At 41.8% G+C, this 14,069-nt stretch overlaps 1 protein-coding gene across 1 annotated transcript in view; it reads left to right on the top strand.

Moving 5' to 3' along the window:
- The window catches only part of LOC105898519 (cytoplasmic phosphatidylinositol transfer protein 1-like), a 28,337-nt gene extending 15,237 nt beyond the window's left edge, over positions 1–13,100 (top strand). Inside the window, exons 3-6 of the mRNA XM_031570254.2 lie at positions 2,020–2,108; positions 2,453–2,460; positions 4,661–4,732; positions 12,034–13,100. Coding sequence (XP_031426114.1) covers positions 2,020–2,108; positions 2,453–2,460; positions 4,661–4,732; positions 12,034–12,213 — 349 coding nt within the window. The 3' untranslated portion in view covers positions 12,214–13,100. The remainder of the gene's footprint in view (positions 1–2,019; positions 2,109–2,452; positions 2,461–4,660; positions 4,733–12,033) is intronic.
- Positions 13,101–14,069: the final 969 nt, after the last annotated feature.

Below are 14,069 nucleotides of genomic sequence, written 5' to 3'. Positions count from 1 at the left end.
ATCATCTCAATAAGCAGGTATTTGCTTTTGAAAAAGAATCTTCTGGAATGGACGTGAGACATGGCGCTTCAGTAGAGGCAAGGAAAGTACAGGCAGGAGCATATCGGCAGACATAAGAATGGATAAAGGACACCTATGTGACTCATTTACTGGGATCAGTAAATAAGTAGGTAGGCTTATGTCCTTCTGGAAAAGAGTAGATGACATGAAACATGGTACTTGAGAGACTGTAAGAACAGTGGACTAAGGTAGAGATGTGCACATGGGATTGTATACACTTGATTCTGTTAAGGAGGTTATTCAGACCTGGTTCAGTTTAGGAGGGTATGAGAATACATCAGTTCAGTGCTCCAATCTGGCATTTTACCAGTACGACATTGTAAATGTTACATATACAGTATACTTATGTGTATGAGTATGAGTGTTATGAGTGTATGTTACATATACAGTATACTTATGTGTATGAGTATGAGTGTTATGAGTGTATGTTACATATACAGTATACTTATGTGTATGAGTATGAGTGTTATGAGTGTATGTTACATATACAGTATACTTATGTGTATGAGTATGAGTGTTATGAGGGTTCAGCTCTGGAGAAGCTCTGAGATGTCTAATGCATTCATTGTGACACTCCAGTGATATACTCAGGCTGTAAGTGTTCTCTCTCATGCTGCCATTAGAAATGGACACTTGATCCATTATCGACTGTCACGACTCATTACTTCTGTTTATCTTTGCTGTCTGCCAAACACCAAAACATCAACTCTGTTGACCGCTATGTGGACATTGTTTCATCCTAGATTCAAACAGTCTATTTTATGTTCACCAGGATGTTGTCTAACAGCTACAAAGCCTCAGGCCAATAGATATTTAAAGCACAGCAGATGTATCCATCCTCCACTTTGTGGAAGGTATGACTGCAAGCATATTGTCCAGGTTAAATGTGGCTGACAGTTCGTAAATCAAAAATAGCCGCTCCAGAAATAGCCCGGCAGACGGCCAGAGCTCTGTCCTGGAAGCACGGTCCTTTTCTTCCAGTCATTGCCGCTGTCAGGCCACTTTCATGGAAAATCTATGGGGTCCCATTTTAAACTCTGGCCAAGACAGACCTGTGCGGAAGAGCATCTAATTGACCAGACATCCCACTTGAGATGTGGCGATTGACCAGCCTGCCTCAGACTCGTTAACGAAGACACAGAGGACTCTAGTGTTTGACAGATGTGTTTAACGGTCTGTCACTATTTTATAAGCCTTTGATAAGGTAGGTGACTCAAGCCCCCAATTCTGCAGCTAACGCAGAGTGATTTGTAATCCCAGTTCATATGCAGTTTCTCATATAACGTATATATCAAATAATAATACAGCTGTCTCTCTGGGGTGTTATAAGGGCTTTAAGTCTTAGGAGATGATCAGGAAATGTTCATAGGATAGCTGCCTCATGGGTATATTGCCTCTTGAGTGCACATGGGTAGTTAGGCAGCCAATTGCACTGTGTAGCCAATTTCTCCCAATTCAAATCTTTTCATATCTTATGTAAAGGTGAGGCTCTCATGCATTACAAAATGCCAATAAAGCATAATCAAGCTACCCAAACCACATTATTCTGTTGGGTCCAGTAGTATCTATTGTCTCTTAGTATATGTGCTTCCACACTAATAGGGCACAGCTTCCTATCATCACTAATGTTAGCTCCCCTCATCATCTGGGCATCACTGAAATCAGGGACTATAAAACTGTTTGCCTTACTGTAATATGAGCGTAGCATCCTCAAAGCTTCGGTAGTGTATTCAATAATAAGGCTTTTGCTGAAAGGCCGTTAATTCAAGGCTGCTTCTCTTCAAGTCCCCACATAAATCAGTGTCATGAGCAGCACGAGAGAAAAGCACACAGGCTTGTAAGCATCACCATAATTCACCCTCCATCCTAAAACAACATTATTCCAGTTTAGCTAATAGATGGATGGGAATCATCCCTGTTCCTCCCTCCCTCCCCCGTCTCCCCCCTCCTCTCCTGCAGCAAGCTGCCCAGCTGGGCGAGAGCCGTGGTGCCCAAAATATTCTATGTGACGGAGAAGGCCTGGAACTATTACCCACACACAATCACAGGTAAAATCATCCTGTGTTTAAAATCATCCATTGTTTAAAAACATCTTTTGTTTTTCTTGTTTATTGATTCCATGGCTGTTGGTGGTTTAATTCACACACTAACTGCAGGTGTCACTTTTGAGGTGTAACAATATTTCCTGCATCAATGCAAGACTATCAGTAAAAAGTTGTAGCAAGTATATATAAGGTGAGGTTTTAATCAAAGAATACCCTTTGTTTTGAGAACACTGCCTTTGTAAGAATGTCTCTACCTTCTATATTCACTCACTGCCTCTCTCTCTCTCTCTCTCTCTCTCTCTCTCTCTCTCTCTCTCAATGCCTGGGTGGATCCTCCTCTGACACAGAGTACACAGTGAGTACCGCCCTCTCTCTCCAGGTGATGGCTGTGGCCCATGATCCCAAACACAAAAAACACAAAACAGCCCCAGACCCACTCATGACCCATCCTGTAACTGGAGCACGTCTTCCCCGCGGTGGCCCCGCGCGTACAGCGAGGATGGGAAATAATTCAGGCAATGGCCTGCGCTGATAGTGAGGCGCGCAGAGCAGTAGTCTGAATCTGGTCTATGAAGGGGCGGCCTACCCGCTGCGATAAAAGGAAGAGGGGACGTGGAGCAGCGTGCCACATAACAAAGCATCACAGCTGTTCAGTCGCCCCGCCGCTGACTGCAGGAGAACAGAGCCCAGGTTAAATATATCCATTTGGACCGGTGCCAGATACAAAAAATCTGTTCCTTCATGTCGACCCTGAAGTGTTATTCTGCAGCTGCTTTAGCTCCACAGTGGAATACTTGTTTTAGAACAGCCACTCAGATAGTCAGACTCCAATAGAAATTAAATACGGGTTTTCCCCTCTGAGATAGTACCATTATTTGAAGCACACGAGAGGGAGAGAGGGAGAGAGAGAGAGAGAGAGGAGGGGGCTTATACATTTTTAAAAGATATGCTTTCCATCAAGAGTTCTATCAATGTATTTATGTGTAGGTATGTCCCATTGGACTCCTCCGCTAAGGCTTTTACTGAGAGTTTGAAAAAATACACAGTGAAGAGCAATATGGTCTCTCTCTCTCTCTCTCTCTCTCTCTCTCTCCCTCTCCCTCTCCCTCTCTCCCTCTCTCTCTCTCTCTCTTCCAGTGGAGGTCTCACACCACTCTGTCAATATACAATTTCAAGGCTGGATGCTCAAGCAAATGAGCAGCTCCTGTGAGCGAGCGGGAGATGAATCAGTTCTGTTGCTCTGAAAGTGACGGATTGACTCCTGGTTGGTCCAACACCAGCGCTGGGCAGGTTTCAGTGCCAGCTGAATTCACTCCAAAAGCTATTTTTCGGACCCAACTTGGCAACATCCATATTTGAACACGTAGACCTGTAAGAAGGGTGGTAAGTGGGATAAGCTTGTTGCTTGTGCAACAGGAGTACACATAACGAAATAGAGTGGGGCTACTGAGCTGAACTCCCTAGAGCTTAATGTCTGCTCCTGTTGTTGGCAAAGAGCTTCAACTTCACTGCAGTGATATTATATGCCCTAAGTGTAGTACTCGCTTGACAACATGACATTTTTCCAACGGCACTCAGTGAAAGCCTTGGTTTTTTGCTGTTGTCACATTGTATAAAACTCAACCACAGATTAATGTTTCACTTAGCCACAGATGCTGCAGAAAAAAAGGGGGGGGGGGGGCGTTGATACAGAACCACGGTGATCTACTGCTTCGCCACGCGCCATTTCTTGTCATCCGTGGAACGATTTATCATTTCCTTCTCTCCGGCACGCGGGCCCCGGTCCTGCCACACAAATCAGCGGGGAGCAGGCGGAGAGCGGGTCCAAGGAGAATCGGAGATCATTAATTACTGAGATGCCCCAGCCCCCATGTGTTTCTCTTCTCAGTCCCTCGTGGCCCTCACAGCCTATATGACTCTCACTGATCTTTACTGTTTGGTCTCCTCCCCTCTTCTGATGCGTAACCAATCAATGCACTAGGTGCCCATTGGGATTGCTTGGTCGTACAGCGTTCATTTAATCAGGTATTAATCAGGTATGGAGAAAGGGGAGGGCTTCTGGTCCACAGGCAGGATGAAGAGGGGTAGCTGAAAGAAGTCATATATTCATATCCATAAATCATGGATCTGTAAGGCCGTAAAATCTTCATTATTTCAAGATGAGGTAGCGCACTGAGAAGGCCTGCTTTTGTAACTGAAAGGTTAAGGACACATCATCTAAAGCTGATCTTGAGGTTTCACCACTTACTCTCCAGCACTCATCTTTTTGAGAGAAGCAATGATGTCAATACCCTTGCACATGATGGCTTTGAATTGTTCTGAGTTTGAATTACTTTAATATACTATAATAATATAATAATGTGTTTTTTCCCATTAAACTACAATCTTTTTGTCCCCACTCAGCATCAGATAGCTGGCCACAATTACTTTTAAATCAGTTGAACTGAATGCCGTGACAAAGTTTAGAACTCACAATTTAATTCCGTTTGAAGTTATTATGCACAGAGCACTAATCAGTGGTTTCACTTAATGTTCTCTCTTGTTCTCTTCCGCAGTGCTCATTTCTGCCCAAGTTCTCCATTCATATAGAGACCAAGTATGAGGACAACAAAGGCACCAATGACAATGTAAGTTTCTCAAGAACTATGGCTAACATTGGCTGAAGATTTAAACTTGATGATTGAAGCAACCAAAGATTTGACTCATGTTGGCATGTTTGACCCTGTTGGTTGGTATTTAACATGTCAAATGTGTATTGAAAGACTAATTACATCCACCACCTTTAAAGTAATTTAACTGTTTATGTATTACAATTCTTATAATCGTGCAAGGTTTGCAGAGGCTGTATAACTCCGTTACTGTTTTTCTCTGTTTGTCTCACCCATAACGTTTAATAATCTCACAGTAACAATTTGTTAGTTTAACCACATTCATTCTACTCATTCTGGGCACGTGCATCAGTCCCCTCTGCTTTGAGATGCTACATTACCTCATTTCTGTGCTCAGTGTGTCATTGAACTGCATGCAGGTCAGGGCCTCTGTGTTTATAATTAACAAAGATAACAACTAAAAAAAAAAAAAATCAATGTTACCACGGCCGCATCTTGTACACTTTCACAGCTGCATTTGCTGTGTATGCCATTAGATGAGGAACCTGAGGCCCCCGTAGGGAGTTTAAAAGACTTTCTTTAAACAGGCAGCACTTCCTTGCCCATTCAATGAATCTGACTTCATGTGTGACTTATGTGAGATGAAAACCTTTTAGCAGGGTGTCTTTTTTCACATCTTCAAAACTCCTATGGAAAGGTTCTACACCAGAAGCTTTCACTTTCTCAACGACTTAAGGCCCCCATAAATAGCACTGATTGGTGCATCCAGCTGCAGCATTAATAACACTTTAATTGCCTTTTTTATCGACCACACTCCCACTCAAGTGGAAGCACCCCTCTGAGAAAACCATGTCATAGAATAGGTGTGGCTTATTTCCTGTCGGTTCATGTATTGAAAGGGAGCCTCATCTGTGCAGATGGGATACTGAATATGATCTGAAATTGTTTATAGGCTAAGACACACGCTCAGTAGGAGGCATGAAGAGGTGAAAATCAGATCAAGGTTGAATTTCAGATCTGTCTTCTCATACTCAACTGACCAGAGCCATATATCCTGTCTGGTTTGGGTTTTAGCTTCAGGCTTCCTAGCATGCACGTTTCCATAATGTGAGAAGTCTCATTACGTGAGAAATGAAAAGAGACACTGACATGAGTCAGACATAGGCCTCCGTGGCAGGAAGATGAGCGAAACCTTCATGTAGAAGCGGCATTGTGAATGTTTGCAATTCAGGGCTATGTAAACACGGCAGAACCAGAGACGTGTGCAGTCTCCTTTCAGCCTCGCTGAAGAGATGGAGGAGGGTCTGACACACCAGACTGCTTTATTCTGAAATAGAATAAGTATTCAACAGGTGTTTTGTTTAGGCCCTTTTTGTTTTGCCCTGTCTGAAGGCTATTTTCCATTCAGCATCTACTTGGCGTACTTAATTGGTGTACCCAAGGAACTGCTGGGCTGTGCTCTGGTGCTGTGCCTGCCCACAGGCTGCATAAAAATGGACTGCATGGGTTTGTAGATTTGTCTCCGTAACCTTGAGTGAGGAGCAAGAGAACAGTTCTGAAGGATGATTCATGATGATGTGCTCGTTACTAATCAACTCATTTCACAGAAAAGGGGGCCTTCAGTGCACTGCTTTTCTTTTTAGAAAGAAAAAAAACATTGGTGTGAAGGCTGCAAATAGCTTGATCTGTATCGTACTTTTATGATGCAGAAAATGGGAACGGCCCATCTGTCACCTTCTCCTAAGCCAAAGATGGACGCAGTGCTGTGTTTTTCCAAGGGGTTGACAGACAAGGCAATTTTCTGTGAAAATGTTTATGTGAAAACATGAGAGGCCTAACTTTTTTCCTGATTTCATGCACAGATGATTGATGTTCATAAGGTCAGAGACATGTTGTTTTCCACCGAGCTATGGAATGAAATGTCAGTCGTTTATCTGAGGATGTTCTACTCTAATGTAATCATAGTCACTTTGAACTTACTCATTGATGGCACTTTACCCTTAAACTGATGTTTGTTTTCTTTTGTCAGTTCATTAAAATCTTTCAATCAGGTCTCAGGTGAACTTGATTTATATTTCAGTTCATTAATCCCCTCTTAAAATCGCCCAAGGTGATCAAGCCTATTCAGGAGTAACCTTGTAGCACAGAGACTCTTGTTTTTCCTTTTCAGAACATCTCCTCGGTTAGTTTTAGTAAGTTGTCCACAAAGGCTCTGTTAGTCTTTACACATCTGATCATTGTTGTGCACTTCTGTCCTCTGCGACAGCACGAACCTGAGCAGCGTTGTGGAGAACTCCTGAACCCAAGTTAAAAATAAAAGCTGAGTGTCCGCCTTCAGCACTCCTCCCTGCCCTATGAAGCTGAACATCAACATATATCACCCCTAGCTCCGCTTTGCCTTGCTTTGGTCTCACACACCGGGGCTTTCCACAGCCGAGGCAGAGGAACTGGAACAAGAGGATTATGCAATGCTGTCTTGCGGACAAAACCTTGCAAAAAAAAAGCAACCCAGAGCGCCATCTTGTGCTCATCAAATGAAAAGCACTTGAGTTGGAGTGTGTGCCGTGTTTTCTCCTGCACGTTACTCACACATGTTGTTTATTAGGGTTCCTCCGTCAGGAGGAAACCTATTGTTATTGTAGGTATTATTATTATTCTTGTGCCATTGAAGTCAATGGCAGCCCCTAGAACCGTATGGTAACTTTTTCTGAAATTTGGCACACTCATTAAGGACAGTCAATTCTCCACTCACACCAAGTTTCATGTCTCCCACTAGACCACACTAGCGCCACCAACAGGTCAAAGTTGGACTTTTGTTAACACTGTAACTTTTGAACCGTTTGACTGATTTTCAAAAATGAGGTACCATTGGATTCCTTGGATCAAGACGAATTCAACACACCCTATGGCGTCAATTTCCGGTTATATAGATTTTCCGCAATTTCCGGTTTTATCGAAAACCTTTGAAAGGCCTCCACTCCTACAATTTTTGTCAAATCTTCTTCAAAATCACCAGAGATGATCTTCAGACCAAGCCTCACAACATTTATCCAACAGAATTTTGATCCTCACAACCGTTTGTCCGGTACAGCCACTGAATTTCAGCAGAAAAGCCATCAAACAGGAAGTGAAGTAATATCTCAGCAAATCTTTCAGATATCAACACCAAACTTGGTATGCACGTGGAAGACACTACAACATGTTCCCATGTGCAAAGGCAACTTCATATCTTCAAAAATGATTGATATAAAGCATTTATATTGCAGTGTAAAAATGTGGACACTACTCGCCCTATACGGGCGCCATCTTGGCTACGTCGCGAAAGAGGAGGAGCCATTTTAACAGGTTTTCAATTCATTTCTAAAACAATGGCGGACGAGATGGCTACGGTGGCTAGCAATAGCTCACGAGGCTACAGACCGTAAATGTAAGTATCAGCGGTAATTAAATAATTTACTGATATTAAATGTACTACTAACATGCCATTCTCAGATTAAAGCTAGCGACATGAGTATTTGGTGGAGTTAGCGATGTATACCAACAATTAGCATACCAGGCTAGGTAGCATTAGATGCCATTGGATCTGCATGACAGTTATGCTAAGCTAGCTGGCCAGTCCAACGAAAGTGGACTTTTATCGGACACGTTTCGCTTGACGAGCGGGGGGCAGGTGGTGGCAGATAGCTATGTCAGTTACCGGACAGTGTCAAACAACGGCTGTTCTGTTAAACACTCCTAAATTATAAGTTTAAAAATGCAGTAACAATCGATATGCTCAGTTTAATAATGGGTTAACATGACAACCTGCTACATTGGCTTGGCAAATAGATAACTGTTTCTCCAAGAGAAAGTCTGAAGCTTTCTTTTCAAACCTTTACTTAGGAAGCACTGTAAAACTGAGCAGACATACAGAATACATTTTAGTAATCTCATCTCGTAACATTCGAAGAGAAACTCGCGAAGAGAATCTATCGCTGAAGAAAATCTTCATCTCCAATCTGAGCAGAGACTAGATATGTTAATGACATGTGGTTCAATTAAGTACTCACTCTCTTAAACTTTAAATCTTGAAAGAAATTATTCGTTTGTGTTTGTGTGTGTGAACTTGATTTTGTGTGGTGAATGTAAACTCAGCTGTCATTACAAGCAGCATGAGAGCACCTTGTTAACCTCGTGGTATACTGCATGCTCAAATCATCATAGCATTGTTTATTTAGGCTGCTCACATAGCATTTATCTTTTTATTAACAGGCCAAAGAAAAGGACTCACTCTTAAGACTTTTCCAAACAACACTTTGAACAGGTAAGATGTATTCCAAAGAATTTAACATAAAGACAGGAATGATGAGGTATGTTCACTCCTAAACTGCACCTGAGTTATTCTTATATGGCTTTTCCTCAGACATGTGTATGAACTGCTGCTGGTCGATGACAATATACCTATAACTTAACAACCTGTAACTCTACTTTCATAAATAGGTTTCCCCATCTCCTCCCATACCATGGGCCAGAGGAGCATGACCACCTGGGTGAGGAGTTTCTGAATTATCAGACCACGCCAACCACCTACCTTCAGGACGAAACTGAGATGGAAAGCTTCTGGGCTGGAATGGCAACACGGAAACATAAGGTATACTTTTTTTTGGCTTTCTTTTTGGCAGGTGTGGCTTGGCTACATCTGTTGCTATTATTGATGCATGCCTATATCGTGTCATACATGATGCAAACTATGCATGTTGTATCTGAACTTTGTTACAGTGTACTTACAGTATTAATCAAAACAAAATATGGTATGTTTTTCCATTTTGTTCTTTGTTCATTCTCAATAGGTGGCAGGAACCAAAGAATTTGAGAGGCTTGTTGCCGTCGCCAAGCTGGTCCTGGTGTTGCCCCATTCGAATGCAGATGCTGAGAGGGTGTTTCAGTGTTCAGTGGGACTGAACAAAACTAAGACCAGAAATAGCCTGGCATTGGATGGCACCCTGTCTTCAATAATGGCCATAAAGAGGCTGACCTGGAGCCCTGTTTCAGATGGGAGCCCCACTCAGAGGTCATCAAGGCCTCCAAGAAGGCCACAGGCCAGTACAACCTTGCCCACAGATCTTAGAAAACGACTAACCAGGTTCTGATCTGCACCTGATACCTCATTTTTAGTTATTTTTGTCATGTGTTGATCTATTTTATTGCTTAAAAAGGCTACTGTTTAAGCACTTTATTTGTTGCACTTTTTTGTTTGATGAACGTGTGGTGGGAGCTTTGAATAGTGAAAAATATTCTCCCTAACTAATCTTGTGTCATTTTTGCTGTTCATAAATCGTTAAGTGCTCTTAAATGAAGTGCTCATAAATCATTAAATACAATTATTAACAATATAGGTTAGGTTCCAGTTAAGAATTAGTTGAATACCATTGTAATCAAAATGTCAATCAACCTACCTTGGTAAAATCTTAAACACAGGTCTATTAATTAGGCTATATTGTGGTACATAGACAGTCATTGAGGCACAAGAATAGTTTTTCTGGTTGAATGTTCAGCTCAAGTCTAAAAGGCCCCTACAAGTCATGATCAGATGAACATGAATCAGAATAAGTTCAGGTATTGAACATCTTTAGCATACCACCCAAAGATCCACTAGAATGCAGGAAATAACATCTACTTAAACCAAAATGTCCTGGGGGTGGACCTTCAGCTAGTCTTTGCTTCACAGAATGTAACCAATGTTGTCCATCTCCAGTAGGCCCCACAGTAGGCAGACTTTGGGCCTCAAAACCAACAGAATGCCAGAGCACAACATGGGTACAACGCCAAATTAATTCCAATTCCCTGATATCTGAGCCACCCAACGTGTGTAGCTGCCGTGCGCGGCAACATTTTCTCCACTCCAAGGTTTTTGAAAAGTTGGCAGCTCTGTGGTGACACGTTTTAGTACACTTTGCAGTGAGTGTGTTTGCTCTACAATGCTAAAAAGTTGCAGTCAAATTTGGCAAAATTGCTAGCTTGGATATTATCTTTACATTTAGATGGTTGGTGGTTACAAACAATGAGGATGCGCATGCAGCTTCAAGGCAAGAACAATTGCCTACCATTTCACCTTTACTGTATATGTTCCATCCACCCCCCCTTTCTGAATAAAGTTCCATTGATCTGATTTGTTGCTATCTGTTGCTATAAAAAACATTTTAGCCAAGCTAACTAACATTGTTTTTAGCTAGCTGACATTACCATTCAATCACAAACAAAACATGAATAGAAATAACTTGCTAACAGGGTCCTCACGTTTAATCAAAAGCTTGTAGTGAGATGGCATGACCCCCCGAGACAAGCTTTCATGTTAATAATACTGTTGGTCACCTTGATTGTGCATGTTGTGTAGTTAAATGGGAATGAGAGAGTCTGACCATGATAAAGTATGTCAAGCTGCTGTACCATCACAAGGTACACTTGCAAACAGCTGGACATTAGCTGTACCTTGGTCCAGTTCACTGCCATGCCTCTTGTCAGTTGTGTATGACTGAGAATAGAGGAGATGTCAATTCAGGGAGAGTTCCTATAACCATGGATTTTTAACCAGTTTTGGGAAATTTTTGAAACAGTGTTATTGTTGTGGACTTAATTTTTGGGCTACTTCTAATCCTCATGCGGCCCGCCGCATTTATCCCTTGGTTGTGACCTGCACTGGGACAAGAGGAAACAGCATGGGATGGGGGAAAGTGTGTGGGCAGAGCAAGCTGTAGTAGTACAATAACCTACAAACATCCTTTAGTGAAGTGTATCCTCACTTTCATACAGTTATTGTTGTAATCAAATCTTTTAAAGAATGGATCTCTGCATTAAGGGCCTGACCAGAGCACAGGTGGCCTGACAGAACACGCTTCAAAGTTGTCACTTTCAAAAGGGTGGCATTTTAACCCTGTCAGTCCAAAATGTCTAAAACTTGGTACCCATGACTTATTGCTCATGGGAAACAAAAAAGTCTCAAGAACCCATAATGTCACCAGCATGGATATTTCTCGACAGTGACAATTTGTGAATAATTTAAAAAAAATGACTTCAAATCAGCCATTGATCCAATTATCTGTCCAATGTTGTGTACATGTATGAAATACATGTCAGTGTCATGTCAATTTTGTAATGATTGGAATGTTGAGGAGGAACCCGCCATTGCTGCCTGCAGCTATATTTTGTTTTGTTTTAATTAGGTTTCAGCCGTGACTATGATTACTTTGTTTGTTGTACTTCCTCTGTCACCATATACCCATTTAGCTAATTGTCCCTGTAGTAGGAAAATAACTCACTCGTATGTCACTGCTCTCACGTAGATTTTCGACAGCTTGGAGAAGGATGAGGCAACAGAGGTGTGCTCTGTTGACATCGCCTATGATGAGGTCCCTGAACGCCATTACAAAGAGTCAGAGGTGAGAGGTCATAGAGTTAAGGGGGAGTACAGACCACCAGCTGAGTTCAGACACTTTTCATGTTATTTACATAAATATTGTTAATGGATCCAAGCAGTTTAGGCAATTTAAGTGGATATAGTTATATGTAATGTGCTTCTCCTTGTTGTTGGTATTAGTGCTGATTACATTCCAGGTCCTCACCTCAGTTCAGTATCTATTTGCGTCTCACCTGAATATCTATGTTTTTCATTCTCCGTAGCCCCAGTCACATGACAACACAAGACTTTTTTTCAATTCTACAGGTGCATGTGTTGAAACCAACAGTGACCCTCAGACACCTTTAGAGATCAGTTAGTCCAGCCGTTGGTCAGTGAGCGTAGCTCCAGATGGACACCCCCCTGCTGAAGGGCTGTTTCTGTGTATTTCCTCCAGCCGTCCTCTGAATGAGAACACCCTGCTGCTGGATCAATACCTTCTCAATTCACTGCCTGCCTCCTCTCTGTATCCTCCATTGAGAAGGGAAATGTTCAGCCAATCAATACACTTTAATGAATCAAGGAGCCTGTCATGGTCGATTTTCCACCAGGCCCGTAACTCAAGCCGGCAAAGGCATGGTAATGTGTGAGTGACTGGCAGTCAGAGGCAGTCAGTGGCTGCTAATGAAATCGCATGCTGATTAGGATGCAATTAAAATCAGCAGTTTTTCCTCACCGGGACTTTATTGTTATTTATTTCATTATTCAGCGAGGGTGAAACAATACCTGCTCGGACGATCCAGTGTGGATTAATAGAGCTTGTCAGTTTACAGCAAATCAAATTAAAATCATTAGTTTCAAGCAAATAGAAAGCTATTTGTGATAATAGAGGAACTATAAATAAAAATAGATCCATTAGTTTGTGTATGGGGTTGGCGGTATATTTTTTTATACTTTGTTCCAGAATCCCTTGATCAGATTATCTCTAGTATTCATTATTCTACTCTGCAAAGCACTGAAATAAAACAGTATATACCGTTATATATATATTTATGGCTACACCGAAATGTTTGAATTCTAGTGAGCTGCAGAGGTCAAAATTTTTTGACTGGAACTGGAAATGAAGATGCTGGGGAATAGCGCACCTCATTACACCTTCTTCCACATGGCATATGGCAGGAGAAGAGTGTCTTACTAAGGGGGATTAATTAGCAGCTTTTGTTTTGCACCCTAGTCACGATCTGTAGGAGGCAATCTTTGTACAATGTTCTCCCTCCTAATCAACCACAGGGTAATCACAATCACAATCAAACATTAATTTTTCAATCTGTCCGACGAACAGCACTTGGGAGGTCTCCTCTGATATCAGTTCTAATGCAAATGTCAGTCCTTAGAGGTCACGCACCTGGAGGCAGTGAGGACACGCACACACGCATTCATTCATGGCCCACACACATCTGATGTGAATGTGTGATTCAAAGGCAGACTTAATTGGCCTGAAAGGAAGTGTGTCACTGATGTAAGGCTCAAGTGACAAGCAGAGGCCCTATTGTGTCGTATCGATGCTTTATAATTAGACTTCCGCAGTTCATTATAAAGTGAATCAGGGTATTGTGCAACCAGTTTTGATGCAGCTGTTTATTATTCCTAAGAGTGTTCTGACTATGTTAAATGGCACTCCAGAACCTCACATATATCCAGGAGAATTACACTTTGTAGTGAAATATTTGCACAATATGACGAATATGATTTTATAATTTTACTTTTTATATTTTCACATTAAACATTTTTTGTAAGTTTCTGTACTTTTGAGAGAGAAAAAGAAAGAGGAAAAGGTAGAAAGACCATGATTTGTGTGGCAAAAGTCACTATGGATCACGTGTCATAGATATACTGATCTATAAATGCAGGTTCGTTTGTGTGATTCTTAGGTCACCTGTAGAGCTCATTATCTTATGATCAAGAATTACTATGTACACAACC

The sequence above is a fragment of the Clupea harengus genome, chromosome 1, assembly GCF_900700415.2.
Source record: "Clupea harengus chromosome 1, Ch_v2.0.2, whole genome shotgun sequence".
Lineage (NCBI taxonomy): Eukaryota > Metazoa > Chordata > Actinopteri > Clupeiformes > Clupeidae > Clupea > Clupea harengus.
Note: the sequence above shows the minus strand (reverse complement) of the source record. Positions and strands in the feature narration are given on the sequence as shown.